General features: G+C 44.5%; 1 protein-coding gene across 7 annotated transcripts in view; it reads left to right on the forward strand.

Moving 5' to 3' along the window:
• Window positions 1–9,663: 9,663 nt before the first annotated feature.
• PLEKHA7 (pleckstrin homology domain containing A7) overlaps window positions 9,664–17,715 on the forward strand; it is a gene marked incomplete at its 5' end in the record, with an annotated part of 212,625 nt that continues 204,573 nt past the window's right edge. For 5 of the 7 annotated variants that reach the window (XM_079930104.1, XM_079930108.1, XM_079930109.1 and 2 more), the window contains 3 exons: window positions 12,978–13,084; window positions 13,201–13,277; window positions 13,372–13,429. In XM_079930104.1, the coding sequence (XP_079786230.1) occupies window positions 13,002–13,084; window positions 13,201–13,277; window positions 13,372–13,429 (218 nt within the window). Of the gene's footprint in view, window positions 9,759–12,290; window positions 12,416–12,497; window positions 12,591–12,977; window positions 13,085–13,200; window positions 13,278–13,371; window positions 13,430–17,715 lie in introns of those variants that run through there. The other 2 variants (XM_079930112.1, XM_079930115.1) reach the window with 2 other exon arrangements.

Here is a 17,715-nt window from a genome sequence, read left to right on the forward strand (position 1 = left end):
CTGGCACCACATATTTGCACTCACATTCAAATGTTACTTCTTAGCCTGCAGAGTGCCTTTTCTTAATTATATAAATTGAAAAATGTGAAAAAGAATTCTCTAGGGCCTGATAGCTTGGGGTCAGTAGTGGTGCTTATTTATCTTGGGTGTATATTAGAATCACCTGGGGAGATTTAAGGTCATACCAATGCCACCAACACCAATTGTATTACTTGGGATAGGGCACAGGCATTTTGTTAAAGCTCCCAAGTAATTCTAATGGGTAGTAAGGTCTATAGGTACATGAAAGCGTGACACGGAAAAGCTGAAATGGGGGAGTGGCCAAGATGGCAGCGTAGGAAGACCCTGAGCTCACCTCCTTCCTCATGCACAGCAAGATTACAGCTGTTTACAGAGCAACTATTGATGAGAAAGGCCCAAAGTCTAGCAGAAAAGATCTTCTACAACCAAAGATATAAAGAAGGAACCATAACAAGATGGGTAGGAGGGGTGGTGACACAGTACAGTCAGGACCCCCAGGTGGGTGACCCCCAAACAGGAGGATAATTACAATTGCACATGTTCTCCTTAAGGAGTGAGGGGTCTGAGCCCCTCATGAGGATCCCCAGACTGGGGGTCTTGCACCAGGAAGACAAGGCACCAGAACATTTGGCTTTGAAAGCCAGCAGGGCTTGCTTTCAGAAGAGCCAGAGGGCTGTAGGAAAGAGACTCCACTCTTTTTTTTTTTTAACATCTTTATTGGAGTATAATTGCTTTACAATGGTGGGTTAGTTTCTGTTTTATAACAAAGTGAATCAGCTATACATATACATACATCCCCATATCTCCTTCCTTTTGCATCTCCCGCCCACCCTCCCTATCCCACCCCTCTAGGTGGACACAAAGCACCCAGCTGAACTCCCTGTGCTATGCGGCTGCTTCCCACTAGCTATCTATTTTACATTTGGTAGTGTATATATGTCCATGCCACTCTCTCACTTCGTCCCAGCTTACTATTCCTCCTGTGTCCTCAAGTCCATTCTCTACATCTGTGTCTTTATTCCTGTCCTGCCTCTAGGTTATTCAGAACTCTTTTTTTTTTTAGATTCCATATTATATATGTTAGCATACGGTATTTGTTTTTCTCTTTCTGACTTACTTCACTCTGTATGACAGACTCTAGGTCCATCCACCTCACTACAAATAACTCAATTTCGTTTCTTTTTATGGCTGAGTAATATTCCATTGTATATATGTGCCACATCTTCTTTATCCATTCATCTGTTCATGGACACTTAGGGTGCTTCCATGTCCTGGCTCTTGTAAATAGAGCTGCAATGAACATTGTGGTACATGACTCTTTTTGAATTATGGTTTTCTCAGGGTATATGCCCAGTAGTGGATTGCTGGGTCGTATGGTAGTTCTAGTTTTAGTTTTTTAAGGAACCTCCATACTGTTCTCCATGGTGGCTGTACCAATTTACATTTCCACCAACGGTGCAGGGGTGCTGCCTTTTCTCCACACCTTTTCCAGCATTTATTGTTTCTAGATATTTTGATGATGGCCATTCTGACCAGTGTGAGGTGATGCCTCATTGTGGGTTTGATTTGCATTTCTCTAATGATGTTGAGCATTCTTTCATGTGTTTGTTGGCAATCTGTATATCTTCTTTGGAGAAATGTCTATTTAGGTCTTCTGCCCATGTTTGGATTGGGTTGTTTGTTTTTTTGATATTGAGCTGCATGAGCTGCTTGTAAATTTTGGAGATTAATCCTTTGTCAGTTGCTTCATCTGCAAATATTTTCTCCCATTCTGAGGGTTGTCTTTTGGTCTTGTTTATGGTTTCCTTTGCTGTGCAGAAGCTTTGAAGTTTCATTAGGTCCCATTTGTTTATTTTTGTTTTTATTTCCATTACTCTAGGAGGTGGGTCAATAAAAGGATCTTGCTGTGATTTATGTCATGGAGTGTTCTGCCTATGTTTTCCTCTAAGAGTTTTAGAGTGTCTGGCCTTACATTTAGGCCTTTAATCCATTTTGAGTTTATTTTTGTATATGGTGTTAGGGAGTGTTCTAATTTCATTCTTTTACATGTAGCTGTCCAGTTTTCCCAGCACCACTTATTGAAGAGGCTGTCTTTGGAAAGAGACTCCACTCTTAAAGGGTGCACACAAAATCACACAAAGTTTGACAGACAAGCAAAAGCTAAGAATGTAGCACCATGAAACCAGCTCTATAAGAAATGTTAAAGGGACCTCTCTCTAAGCAGAAAAGAAAAGGCCACAACTAAAAATATGAAACGTATGAAAGGAAAAATCTCATTGGTAAAGGCAAATATACAGTAAAGATAGTAATCAACCATGTATAAAGCTAGAGGAAGGTTAAAAGACAAAAGTAGTAGACTCATCTATGTCTGCAATAAGTGGTTAAGGGAGCCACAAAACAAAAAGACGTAAAATGTGATGTCAGAAACGGTAAACATGGAGGGGGGATGGAGTAAAAATGCAGAGTTGTAAAAATGCATTAAAACTTAAGAGATCAGCAACTTAAAATAATCATGTATATATAAAGGTTGCTATATATAAACCTCATGGTAACCACAAACCAAAAACCTGTAACAGATATATGCACAAACACAAGAGAAAGGAATCCAAACATAACACTAAAGATAGTCATCAAATCACAAGGGAAGGGAGCAAAAGAAGAAAAAAGGAACAAAAAAGAACTACAAAAACAACCCCCAAATTAACAAAATGGCAATAAGTACATACCACTCCTGGGTATTTATCCAATGAAAACACTAATTAGAAAAGATACATGCACCCCTATGTTCATTGTAGCATTATTTATAATAGCCGAGAAGCAACCTACGTTCCTATCAATAGATGAATGGATAAAGAAGATGTGAGATATATATATATATATGATACATACATATATATATATATATACACACACACAATGGAATGATACTCAGTCATAAAAAGGAATGAAATCTTGCCATTATTGTCAAAATGGATGGACCTATAGGGTATTAAGTTAAATGAAGTAAGTCAGACAGGGAAAGACAAATCCTATATGATTTCATTTATAAGTGGAATCTAAAAAACAAATGAACAAATATAACAAAACAGAAACAGTTACAAATACAGAGCACAAACAGGTGGCTGCCAGAGGGAAGGGGAGCAAGGGAGGAGAGAAGTAAGTGAGGGAGATTAACAGGTAGAAATTTCCAGTTGCAAAATAAATGGGTCACAAGTATGAAATGTACATTGTGGGGAATATAGTCAATAATTATGTAATACCTTTTTATGGTGACAGACGGTAACTAGACTTATTGTGATGATCATTTTGAAATGTATAGAGATACTGAATCACTATATTGTATAACAGGAACTAACATAGTGTTGTAGGTCAATTATACTTTAGAAACAGCCTCATAGAAAAGAGATCAGATTTGTGTTTACCAGAGGCACAAAGGGGAACTGGATGAAGGTGATCAAAAGGTACAGACTTCCAGTGGTGAGCACTCCATGCTTTCACTGCCAAGGGCCCGGGTTGGCTCGCTGGTCTGGGAACTAGGATCCTGTAAGCCACGTGGCACGGACAGAAAAAAAAAAAAAGGTACAAACTTCCAGTTATAAGATAAATAAGTACTAGGGATGTACTGTACAACATGATAAAGATAATAAACACTGCTGTATGTTATATATGAAAGTTGGGAGTAAAACCTAAGAGTTCTCATCACAAAGGGAAATACTTTTTTTCTATTTCTTTTATTTTGTGTCTTTATGAGATGACGGATGTTCACTAAACTTATTGTGATAATTATTTAATTATGTATGTAAGTCAAATCATTATGCTGTACAGCTTAAACTTATACAGTGCTGTATGTCAATTATATCTCAATAAAGCTGGAAGAAAAAAAAAAGGAAAATGCTCGAACAGCACTAGCTGTCCAATTGAAATATGTGAGCCGCAAAGGTGAGCCAATCTATGTAGTTTTGAATTTGGTAGTAACCACTATTTTAATAATATATTTTACATAACTTAATGTATCCAAAATATTATATCAACATGTAATCATTATAAAGTTATGAATGAGGTATTTTACATTTTTTATACTAAGTCTTCAAAATCTGCTCTATATTTTATACTTAGAGTACATATCAATTCAGACAATGTAGGCTAGCCATAATTCCCATGGCCAGTGGCTGTTTGGGGTGATGCAGAGCTAGGTAATATAAACATTTTTGCTAGTAATTCATTGGATTATGTTACTAGTAATTGCAAGAATTTCTAAATCTTACAAAAACGATTAGAATGCATGCATTGGTTTTATTATTGTTTTTACATTTACAGGTTTAAATTTGAAACCAAGTTGTTATAACATTGACTATCAGTAAAGCTTTGTGGTTTTCATCATATAGGTTTTACACATATGTTTTGTATATTTTTTCATTAGGGTTATTCCTAAATTGTTTATATTTTTGCTGCTACTATTATGGGGGAAAGAGTTCAACTGATTATTAAACTATTAATTTTGTGATATTATCTTGGTCCTGAGTTTCCTTATTAATTCTAAGAGTTTAGGGTTGTTCTCCATATTTTAAGGCATTATGCCATATTTTTATTATCTGCAAATGAAGATAATTTTATTTCCTTCCCAATACTTAAGTCTTTTATTTCTGTTTCAGGTCTGATTGTATTGGCAAGAACTTCTAAAACAACCTTAAATAATAGCATCACTGTAGATATGCTTGTTCTTTTTTTAAAAAATGTTTATTTTAATGAGAATATTTTTAAATGTTTCATTGTTAAAGAATGTGTATGTCTGAGAGATATACTCTCAAAAGAAACATCTGGTTATTTTTAATTTTCCAATACATTTCTTAAACTTTTGAGATAATTATAGATTGCAAACAGAAGTTTGCAAAGACAGTAAAGAGGTCCCTATTTACCCTCCACCCATTTCACCAATGGTTACATCTTACATAACTACAGGACAATATCATATCAAAATTAGAAAATTAGCATTGGTACAGGGACTTCCCTGGCGGTCTGGTGGTTGACTCCCCTCTTCCACTGCAGGGGGTGTGGGTTGGAGAACTAAGATCCCGCACGCCCACATGGCGCGGCCAAAAAAGAAAAAAGAAAATTAGCGTTGGTTTAATGTATGTGTACATCATTCTATAGTTTACAGAATACAGACTATATCATTCTGTAGTCATTTTACTGATTTGTGTAACCACCATTGCAATCAAGATACAGAACTATTTCATCACTACAAAGATCTCCTTCATGCCACTCTTTTATTCATCTTTCCCCTTCCCATCACCATCCCTCACCCCTTGCCACCACTGATAAGTTCTCCATCTCTGTAATTTTTAAAATTTGAGAATGTTATGGAATCATATAATGTGACCTTTTCAGATTGGCTTTTTTCACTCAGCATAATTCCTTGAGATCCACTCAAGTTGTTGTATATATCAACAGTCTGTTCCTTTTTATTACCAAGTGTATTCCATGGTATAGATGTACCACAGTTTTTAAAACCATTCAGCTACTATAGGACATTTTGTTTGTTTCCAGTTTGAGGCTATTACAAAAAGCTACTATGAACAATCACGTATAAGTTTTTATGGGAACATGTTTCATTTCTCTGGAATGTCCAGGAGTGGGAATGCTGGGACATATGGTAAGTGAATGTTAAGTTTTTTAAGAAACTGCCCAACTCTTTTCCAGAATGGCTGCACCATTTCACATTCCCACTAGCAATGTGTGAGAGAGACAATTTCTCTGCACACTCACCAGCATTTGATATTGTCACTATTTTTCATTTTAGATTCTAACATAATTTTTAAAATGAGTGATGGTTTTCTCAAATACATCTTTTGGCATTTATTGAGATAATTTCATGGTATCTCTTATTGGATCTCTTGATGAACTGTATTATTTTATCCATAAATATACGTATATATTTTCCTCTCAACATTGCATTTTATTTTTGGGGGGAGAGGATAGGAGGAGTAAGGGGAAGAAAGCAGGGTCCCACTGGAGTCTCCAAAGTGTATGAAACTAGTAGTATAAGTATGGGATGAGACGGCCAGGCAGATTCGATAGAAGGCCCCCAAGATTCTTTTTTCTACTGATTTCTGTAATCTAATGAAAATATGACATATGTAATTGCCTAGCACATGGTATTCAATAAATGTCAGTTGCCTTTTCTAGCAGGGTTCTCTACAGGCTAGGCTGTACCTAGACACCATCATCTTTCTCCTTTCAGGTAATGAAGGTCACCTAGAAAACTAGGCAATTAAAAGCACAACACAGTTTGAGTAATGCAGTTGGCTGGCTGGCTCAGTGTGTGGTCTGTCTCCCCATCCTCCCCACTCTACTGGGCCAGGGAGGGGCTAAGAGTTCAGTTTCCCCAGTGGCTGTGCAGGGGACTCGCCAGCTTGTCCTAGCAGATTCATGTGGAGGGCTGTGGGCTGCAATGCTCTAATGCACAGTCATCTCTTTTTTTTTTTTTTTGCGGTACGCGGGCCTCTCACTGTTGTGGCCTCTCTCATTGCAGCACACAGGCTCCGGACGCGCAGGCTCAGCGGCCATGGCTCAGGGGCCCAGCCGCTTCGTGGCATGTGGGATCTTCCCGGACTGGGGCACGAACCCGTGTCCCTTAGCATCGGCAGGCAGACTCTCAACCACTGCACCACCAGGGAAGCCCCAGTCATCTCTTTTTGATATTGATAATTGTACAGAAAAAAAGCAGACATGCATGCTGATTTCGCCAGCTGTCTTCAGGATCTCAGTAGCCTTGCTGTGCTTGCTATCTTGGAAATCCACATTGTTCACATCTAGGACTTGGTCCCCTTTCTGAAATCCTGCTCAGTGTACATCAGAGTCAGAAATCACCTTGGAGATGAAGATGCCTTGCTGGCAGGCCCTTCCTGCTGAGATTTGAAATCCCAACTGAGCTCTAGGGGCTTTTTTTTTTTTTTTTTAATATTTATTTATTTTGGCTGTGCTGGGTCTAGTTGCGGCACATGGTATCTTCATTGCGGCATGCAGGATCTTTCATTGAGGTGCGCAGGCTTCTATAGTTGTGGCACGTGGGCTTAGTTGCCCCAAGGAGCTTTTTTCCTATGTTCTAGTTTTATGTTTTCAGGTCTTATGTTTAAGTCTTTAATCCATTTGAGTTAATTTTTGTGAGTGGTGTAAGATAGGGGTCCAATTTCATTTTTCTGGTGTGACCATCCAGTTTTCCCATTTATTGAAGAGACCATCCTTTCCCCATTGAGTATTCTTGGCTCCCTTGTCAAATATCAGTTGATAGCTTATGTGAGGGTTTATTTCTGGACTCTCTATTCTGTTCCACTGGTTTACATATCTATTTTTATGCCAGTACCATGCTGTTTTGATTACTGTAGCTTTGTAGTATAGTTTGAAATCAGAAAGTGTGATGCCTCTAGCTTTGTTCTTCTTTCTCAGGATGACTTTGGCTAGTCAGGGTCTTTTTTGGTACCATATGAATTTTATTTTATTGTATTATTATTATTTTTTTTGGCTGCGTCGGGTCTTAGTTGCAGCATGCAGGATCTTTTGTTGTGGCACACCCAGTCTCTTCATTGCAGCACTGGGGCTTCTCTCTAGTTGTGGCATGTGGGTTTTCTCTCTCTAGTTGTGGCATGCGGGCTCCAGGGTGCACGGGCTCTGTAGTTGTGGTGCATGGGCTCCAGAGAGCATGGGCTCTATAGTTTGAGGCATGCGGGCTCTCTCACTGAGGCGTGCGAGCTCAGTAGTTGTGGTGTGTGGGCTTAGTTGCCCCACAGCATATGGGATCTTAATTCCCCAATCAGGGATCGAGTCTGTGTCCCTTGCATTGGAAGGCAGATTCTTTACTGCTGGACCACCAGGGAAGTCCCCATATGCATTTTATTTTTTTTTTATTTTTAACTTTTTTTGAATATTTTCTTTTTTAAATTTATCTTTTATAGAAGTGCAGTTGAATTACAATGTGTTAATTACTGCTGTATAGCAAAGTGACTCAGTTATACATATATATATATATATATTCTTTTTCATATTCTTTTCCATTATGGTTTATCACAGGATATTGAATATAGTTCCCTGTGCTATACAGCAGGACCTTGTTTATCCATTCTATATATACCAGTTTGCATCTGCTAATCCCAAACTCCCACTCCTATCCTCTCCCCCTCCCCCTTGGCAACCACCAGTCTGTTCTCTATGTCCCTGATTCTGTTTCTGTTTCATAGATTGGTTCATTTGTATCTTATTTTAGATTCTACATATAAGTGATATCATATGGTATTTGTCTCTCTCTTTCTTACTTACTTTGCTTAGTATGATAATCTCTAGGTCCATCCATGTTGCTGCATATGGCATTATTTCATTCTTTTTAATGGCTGAGTAACATTCCATTATATATAAACACCACATCTTCTTTATCCATTCATCTGTCAATGGATGTTTAGGTTGTTTCGAAGTCTTGGCTATTGTAAATAGTGTTGCTATGAACATGTATGTATCTTTTGCATACATAGATACATGTATCTATGTATAGATACATAGATACATGTGCATGTATCTTTTCAAATTATAGTTTTATCAGGGTATATGCCCAGGAGTGGGATTGCTGAATCATTTGTAAACTCTATTTTTAGTTCTTTGAGGAATGTACATACTGTTTTCCATAGTGGCTGTACCAATTTACATTCCAACAGTGTAAGAGGGTTCCCTTTTCTTCACACCCTCTCCAGCATTTATTATTTGTAGCTTATTAAGTTTCCTTAAAACAGGGCTATTTTTAAATTTTTTTAATTTTTAATTTTAATTTTTATTTTTTTTGCGGTACGCGGGCCTCTCACTGTTGTGGCCTCTCCCGTTGCAGAGCACAGGCTCCGGACGCACAGGCTCAGCGGCCATGGCTCATGGGCCCAGCCGCTCCGCGGCATGTGGGATCCTCCCAGACCAGGGCACGAACCCGTGTCCCCTGCATTGGCAGGCGGACTCTCAACCACTGCGCCACCAGGGAAGCCCAGGGCTATTTTTTAAAATAAATTTATTTATTTTATTTACTTATTTTTGGCTGCGTTGGGTCTTCATTGCTGCATGCGGGCTTTCTCTAGTTGTGGTGAGCAGGGGCTACTCTTTGTTGCAGTGTGTGGGCTTCTCATTGAGGTGGCTTATCTTGTTGCAGAGCACGGGCTCTAGGTGTGCAGGCTTCAGTAGTTGTAGCACGTGGGCTCAGTAGTTGTGGTGCATGGGCTTAGTTGCTCCTCAGCATGTGGGATCTTCCCGGACCAGGGCTTGAACCCGTGTCGCCTGCATTGGCAGGCAGATTCTTGACCACTGCGCCACAAGGGAAGTCCCAAAACAGAGCTATCTTGAATTATTTACTGGGTAAATTGCATATCTCCATGTCTTTGGGATTGGTAACTGGAAGATTATTGTGATCCTTTGGTGGTGTCATGTTTCACTGATTTTTCATGTTCCTTGAAGTTTTGTGTTGCTGTCTTTGCATTTGAAAGAGCAGCTCCCTCCTCTAGTTTTTACTAACTGCCCTTTTCAATGCATCCAAACTTGTCTTTTTTTGCTTCAGTGGTGTGCTGGAACTTTACACCAAACCTGGACTTCCACAAAGACCCTCTTGTCTGCGGGTGATTTTCTAAGACAGTGTTTGCCACGGCCCCTAGACTGTGTCTGAGAGGGGCTGCAGTTGGTTTGTGGGCCCCTCAGCGTCCACAGCTGGGACCAAGGTTTGTATGTCTATTGCCTGAAACATGTGGGTGAGACTCCTCCTGGGTCCCTTGGCATGTGGTGCTGGATCCCACAGCTCCCATAAAAGCACTCTTGTCCATGGATGGATGCCATATTGTTTGTTGTTGAAGGCAGGACACAAATTAAGGGTATCTTATTTAGCCATGATGCACCTATATATTAATAGCAGCATACCACATACACAGTTCTGCGTTTTACATTTCACTTAATATCTCAGAGAGTATTCCATACCAGTACATAGAGATCTATCTCATTCTTTTTAACAGCTGCATAGCAACCCATTGTAGGAGTATGACATAATTTAACCCATTTTAAAAAATTGAGGTGTAATTGACATATAACATTATGTTAGTTCCAGGCGTACAACATAATGATTCAATATTTGTATATATTGCAAAACATCACCACAATAAATCTAGTTAACATCTGTCACTATACAAATCCATTTTGGGGGGATAGACACTTAGGTTGTTTCTGGTCTTTTGTAACTATTGACAATGTTGCAGTGAATACTCTTGTATACACGTCTTTGTGCCCCTGTGTGAGCATTAACGTAGGATAAATTTCTAGTAGAAGAATTGCTAGGTCAAAAGGTATATGCATTTAAATTATAATAGCTGTTGACAAATTGCCTTCAGTGAGACAACTATTTTATAGTCCCACCAACAATGAACAAGAATGTCTTTCTCTACAAAGTGATTTTTGCCAATCTGATACTAAAAATCTTACCTTAATTTTAATCTGCATTCCTCTTATTATGAGGGGGTTGAATATTCTTTCATTTGTTTAAAAGTATCACTTTTCTGGGCTTCCCTGGTGGTGCATTCGTTAAGAATCTGCCTGCCAATGCAGGGGACACGGGTTCCATCCCTGGTCAGGGAAGATCCCACATGCCATGGGGCAACTAAGCTCGTGTGCCACAACTACTGAACCTGCATGCTGCAACTACTGAAACCCATGCACCTAGAGCCCATGCTCCACAACAAGAGGAGCCACCACAGTAAGAAGCCCACTTGCCACAACTAGAGAAAGCCCGCCTGCAGCAACGAAGACCCAGTGCAGCCAAAAATAAACAAATAAATTTATACAAAAAAAGTATTACTTTTCTATGAACTGTGTGTTCATGTCCTTTGCCCACTTAATGCATTCTTTTAAATTAATGTTTAACGACAAAGACACTACTCTCCCCTTGTAATTTGCTCAAGAATCTCCTCAAAGGGAGGTGGCCCTCTTGGACAGGTGTTCAAGGTCCTCCACAATCACAGCTCTCTCTTTTTAACTCATATGGGCCTCCTTCCCGAACACCACTGTCTGTTCCTAAGGAAGGGCACCTTTATGGTCTCCTCAACACCCCATACCCCTTCCACAATCCCATGTTTGCTCTCTCATCCCTCTCCTCTGGGATGTGTTCTTCCCAGTCAAATCTGACCAGTCCTTCAGGGTCCAGCCAAATTCCACGTGTCTGGGGCACATTCCTTCCTTCCTTCCTTTCCTTTCTTTCCTCTATAGTTGATTTACAATGTTGTGTTAGTTTTTGCTGTACAGGAAAGTGAATCATTTATACATATATCCACTCTTTTTTAGATACTTTTCCCAATATAGGTCATTACAGAGTATTGAGTAAAGTGCTATACAGTAGGTTCTTTTTTTTTTTTTTTTTTTTGTGGTACACGGGCCTCTCACTGTTGTGGCCTCTCCCGTTGCAGAGCACGGGCTCCGGACGCGCAGGCTCAGCGGCCATGGCTCACGGGCCCAGCCGCTCCGCGGCATGTGGGATCTTCCCGGACCGGGGCACGAACCCGTGTCCCCTGCATCGGCAGGCGGATTCTCAACCACTGCGCCACCAGGGAAGCCCCTATACAGTAGGTTCTTATTAGTGGGGTGCCTTTCTGAATCTAGCCTACAGTCTCACTTTCATGTGAGCTGCATCCCACCAACTACCTCCTATGTCCCTCAAAGGCTGGACCTGACATCTCCCAGAGCCCAGCTTCCTCTCTGTCCATGCTCAGTGTGCAGGGATGTCAGGGTGGAGTGTTCTTCGTGCACTCAAGCCACATTTATTGACTATATATATGAGTCAGGCACTGTTCCAGGCACTGGGGATATGGCAGTGAGTGAGACAGAACACGGCCCCTCCTCTCATCCAGCTGACATTTTACTGGTGTGTTTGTGTATGTGTGATAATGTACAACAAAAAGGCAATAAACAAACACAAATAATGTCAACTAAGGGCACAGAAGTAAAGGAATAGTGACTGGAGGAGGGGAAAGGTCTCCTTTAGACAGTGAGGTCAGGGGAGGGATCCCCCAGGAGCTGAGATGATATCAAGGACTGAGAAGGCTCCAGTCATGCAAAGAAGCTTCCAGAGCCCCCATTACAGACCCCCACCCCCACCCCCGCCTGGAGGGTCTGTTCTTCTAAAGATGGATGAGATGCAGCACAGCTCTCAGCACCTGTCTGTCACTTGACAAGAATTGAAGGCAGAGACCTGTTATTCCTTCCAACTTCAGGGCTATGTGTTGGTGTGTCGGGGGAGGACCTGCACCCTCCTGCTTCATACGCCAGCTGCAAACTTGGGAAAATGAAATCATGGCTGACCTGGGATTAACAGAGCACCTATACGTGCCCGGGTCCAGTTAAGTACTTTACACCACTGTTATTTCATTTAATCTACAGAACAATCCCATGTAGTATTTATTACTAACTTTATTTTGCAGAGGAAGAAACCGAGGCTCGGAGGGAATATGGAAGTAACCTGTTGAGGTTTACATGGTTCAGAAAGAAGTACAGTTCCTGGAGAGAGTTGTGTCGTGGGTGTCCGGTGGGGTTTACCGGCGCATTCGGGAAGCACCCTGTCTCAGGAGTTGGCCCGCCGCGCCCCGAAGGCGGCCCCCGCCCTGCTCGAGTCTCGTGGCCTCAGGGGCCAAGGGGCGCGCGGCGGGCTGGGGGCGGGGAAGGCGCGGGGACAAAGGCCGCGGCTACCGCGCTGGGGCTGGCGGGTGCAGCGGCGAACTCCCGCGGCGGTGCCGGGACTCAACCTGGGCCCTGGCCGCCGCACGCCCGCGCCCCGAGGGGCCAGCGCCGCAATGGAGCGCCCGGGGGCGCAGTTCGGGCCCGCGCGGGCCGAGCCCGCCTGCACGCCGCCCGCACCGCCCCCTCCCCCGCCTCCGCCCCCTCCCTCCCTCCCCGCGGCGGCCGCGGCTACTCAGTGCGCGGCGAACATGGCGGCGGCGGTCGGGCGGGACACTTTACCTGAGCACTGGTCCTACGGCGTGTGCCGGGACGGCCGCGTCTTCTTCATCAAGTGCGGCGCGGGAAAGCGGGGACGCGGGCTGGGACGCGGGCTGGGCGGGGGTGCGGGGCCGGGCGAGCGCCCCTAGAGCGGCGGCGGCGCTAACAGGTGCATCTCTCTCTCCGCAGCGACCAGCTCCGCTGCACAACCTGGCTACACCCGCGCACCGGGGAACCAGTCAACTCTGGCCACATGATCCGCTCAGGTGGGCGCCGGACTGGTGGGGTGGGGCGCTCGGGGGAGGGGGTCGTGCGCCTGGGTGGCCCAAGTTTGACCGGACTTTTCTCGCGTTTCCACAGACCTGCCCCGCGGCTGGGAGGAGGGCTTCACGGAGGAGGGCGCCAGTTACTTCATCGAGTGAGTGACGGGGGCGCCGCGCCTTCACCTGTGCCTCGGGGTCCGACCCGTTTCCCGCCGCGCCGCCGCCCCCCCTCCTCCCGCGCGGGTCCGGCGAGTTGGCGCGCACTGCGCCGCGGCCGCACTCATGTGGGCTATTTTGTGCCTGAGTTGTGTGGCGGGCTCCAGGCGGAGGCGAGGCGGGGGCCGCATCTCCGCAGGGGGACCCGGGCGGGGGTCCGGTATCCGGCCCGATGCGGGCGCCGGGGCTTCAAACTGCGCCCGGGACGCGGCGATTGGGCGGGATTGGGGCGCTGGTGTGAGCGGTCGGACACACCTCCGCGCTGGGGTCTCGGGCTAAGCGGAGGCTGGCGGTTGCCGGGGCCGGGATGGCCCGGGGTGGGGAGAGCAGAAGTAGGGGTTCTGACTCGGGTCCAGCAACTGGGGTTGGGGAGGAGGGGGGGTGGGGAAAGAGACGAATGGCATCTCGTCAGGGGGACTTCCTCTTCGGCCACGTTGTCCGGGATGGTGGTGGAAAATCGGCACCGCAGCCCCACTTCTCCAAAGCGCGGGCCTGCGGGGGAGCGATGGGGCTGGGGAGGGAACCGGTCAGCCAATAGCATTCCTCGAACACTAGGTGTCTTCAGCTGGCGCTTTACCGGGACTATCACTCCTGCCTCTGCTCGTCAATCACACTCCTGCCTCCGCTAGTCAGTCAGTGGCTTTTCCTCAGAAGCTCGGGAGCCTTGCCCCAGTCGTCAGGTACCCTAGACCTAGGTCTGTAGAAATGAAATCGAGGGGCAGTGAGTTAAGGCGCCGTCCTGACGCTAACACTAGTATAGTCTTTAATTTCCCTCTCTGGGCGTGTACCTGGGTTGCAGCGTTTCTCTGCAACCCTCTGCCTGCTCGCAGGTGAGCTCCATGAGGTCGGAAACTGCTTTTGATCCTTTGCCCCAGTGCCTGGCACAGAGTAGGCACTCGGTAAATGTTTGTTCACTGAGTGAATAAACTAGGCAAAGGATAGAGGTTGGTGTATTTTGGGGGACTGTGAGTTAGAATTCCTTTCTTCACCAACTAAAACACTGCTAGTCAGTAGTGGAGCAGCATATTCGAAGCTCGGATGGTCCCAGAACATCCCAGAGCCTCCCTCTCGGTTTGGGCTCTCACAGATGGTTGAAATCCTGATGGATGAGATTTATAGAAATGAGCACTAGCCCTGTGACTGTGGTTCTGCTCTCCTACCTCACATTTGTATTTGAGAGAGAAGTAGGGGAGCTGGCTGGGACCTCAAACCTCTTGGTCAGTGGGCCTCTCTGGCTCATAACTGCACCCATTGATGTTATTAGATTTCTCCTGTGTACCACACATTGTTGTAAGCATTGGGACTACAGAAGTGAAGAGGCAGACACTGGTCGGCTGCTCAGGGAGCTTGCACTTGAGTGGGGGGGGGAGGGGAGGAAGCAGAAAAATAAGGGAAAAAACAAACAGGAATAATGTCAGATAGTGGTAACTACTATGCAGAAAATTAAAATAAGATGATGTGATAAGTAACTGGGTGGTTTGGTTGGATTGGGAGGTTAGTGTTGGTGTTTCTGAATAGGTGACATTTAAGGTAAAATTTGAATGACGAGAAAGAGCCATCCTTGTGTAGATGAAGTGGCAGAGCATTTCCAGAAGAGAGAAACTGCCAGTGGAAGGGCTTTAAGGCACGAAAGAGCTTGGAGTTTAAGGAGCAGAAAGGCGGGTGTGTCTGGAATGTGGTGAACAAGGGAGAAGGTGGCAGAAGAGGTTACAGACAAGAGAGAGAGCTGAATGGTACAGAGCTTTGTGAGCCAGGGTAAGGAGTGACACAAATGATTTACTTTTTAATTTTTTTTTGGCGGCTTGCAGGATCTTAGTTCCCCGACCAGGGATCGAACTTGGGCCCCGGCAGTGAAAGCTCTGAGTCCTAATCACTAGACCAGCAGGGAATTACCTGATTTACATTTTCAGAATGGTCTCTCTGCCTGTTCTAGAGTGGGCTGTAGGTGGGCAACTGTAGGGATAGTAGTAGGAGGCTGTTGCTGTAGTCCAGGCAAGCATCATTGATGGCCTGACTGAGGGTGGTAGGTAGCATCGGAGCTGGAGAGAAGTGGTCAGATCCAGGCTTGGTGACTGGGTTGCACTCTGCGAGAGAAGGAAAAGGGTCAGAGTTGACTCCCAGGGGCTTGAGCACCTGAGTGGATGGTGTTTATATTGAGATGGGAAGGCCGGGAGGAGCAGGTTTGGAGTGGGGGAGAGCGTGAGATCTTGTTGTGCTATGTTACATTGAGATGTGAATATATCAATTAGTCAGATGTGTGAATCTGAGCCCAGGAAAGAGAGAGGACTGGAGATATACATTTGGGTATTATAGGTGTTATTCAAGGCCACAGGATTAGATGAAATCACCTAAGAAAAGAGTGTAGACAGAAAAGATGACCTAAGCCTTGGGACAGAGCAGCATTTGGAGATTGGCAAAAGAGAAGGACTGAGAAGGTAGGAGAAAATCCAGGAGAATGAGGGCTCCCAGAAGCCTGAAGGACAAATCCTGAGTGGAACAGGTGGAAGAGAGCACATGGGGTAAGGAAATGGAGTCAGTAAGTATAGGTGGATATTTCAGGTGGTTTTGTTACAGAGTGAAGTTGAGGAACGAGCTGAGAACTGGAGAGGATGTACATTTGGAGGGGGGTGTCTTTTTTTAGAGGGAGATTGTAGAGCGTGTTTTGTTTGGATGGGAATTATCCAGAAGAGATGGAGAAATAGATGATGCAGGAAAGAGATGGGACAATTACTGGAGTAGTGTTTCAGAGAAGGTAGGAGGGAAGGCATCCAGGGCTTAAGTCTCACTGGTCTCAGATGGGAACAGGGCATTTCATCCATTTGTGCAAAGGAAGGGGCTGAGTACCAGAGCTGATGTAAGGAGGTTGATAAGGTTGGTGAGGGGAGAGGTGGGTGTTCCTGTCTGATAGTTTCGGTCATTTTCATGAGGTACTAGGCAAAGTCTTGGGCTGCGGGACTTGAGGGGTGTGTAGAACTCTATAGGCCATAGTCACAGCCTCCCAACCTTCCTGTCTTTTGCTGACTCTTCTATGGTAACTGTGTGTCAAGTCTCTGGTGATCATCTTACAGCAAGCTCTGGCTCCCTACCCCCCAGGGCCTTGGCTGTGTCCTCCCAGGCCTAGGGGAAAGCAGTATGTGACAGTGTCCCCACGCTCAAAGGTGAACTATGTGGGGAAGCTGAGACCCTGTGGCCGCTGATTATATTTCCTACCTCCCGTGACAATTTCTTGAGAGACTTAAGGGTTCGGGAGTAATTGTTCTCCTTTTTCCTACATAAAACATGTTTTGCTTCACTCTGCTTTCTTAGATCTGCTATGAGCATTTCTGAGTGTTCAATTTTTTTTTTTTTTGGTCCTCCTCTAATAGGGCTCAGTTAGAGGGACAAAGCATTGGCACAGCTGCTTTTATTTTCCCCAGTGGATCCTCGGACCAGAGAGCTGTGTGAGGTTTTCAGGATGCATCAGTTGCTCCTGATATTTAGCAGGTGTTTGAATACTTTCCAGAGAAAAATTTCTTGAAGCAGAAAACCTTGAGCTAAGGCAGGTGGATTTTAGTTTTGATTTCTGCACTTTTGGTTCATTTTTGGATTAACTTGGGACAAAACATGGTTCTCCCAATTCTAGACTAGGTGATGCTGATATCTCCTAAGAAGACTTCCTGTACTTTAAAACTTCTTTACTTTCCCATGAGTCTCTTAGCCAGGTAACAAGTTATGATAATAATTGTGGGGCTTCCCCGGTGGCGCAGTGGATGGGAGTCCGCCTGCCGATGCGGGGGACACGGGTTTGTGCCCCGGTCCGAGAGGATCCCACATGCCGCGGAGTGGCTGGGCCCGTGAGCCATGGCTGCTGGGCCTGTGCGTCCAGAGCCTGTGCTCCACAGCGGGAGAGGCCACAACAGTGAGAGGCCCGCGTACCGCAAAAAAAAAAAAAAAAAAAAAAAAATTGTGATAATAGTGTCATTAACGGCAACAGCAATAATAGTAGTAGCGATTATATAATAGCTTCATCTTTCTGAGTCCTTGGAGAATGCCAGGAACTGTTTTATAGATATTATCTGACTTAATTCTCACAACAACTTGATGAGGTAGGAACTGTTACTAGTCCCATTTTACCGATGTGGAATCTTGTATAATCCTGGGCATTTGGGCAGCAAAGGGCAGTTGGCTTTCTCCAGTACCTTTTCTTATCTGATCCTTCTAACAGTCCCTAGAAGCAGCAGATCGG

This window comes from Stenella coeruleoalba (genome assembly GCF_951394435.1).
Source record: "Stenella coeruleoalba genome assembly, chromosome: 8".
Lineage (NCBI taxonomy): Eukaryota > Metazoa > Chordata > Mammalia > Artiodactyla > Delphinidae > Stenella > Stenella coeruleoalba.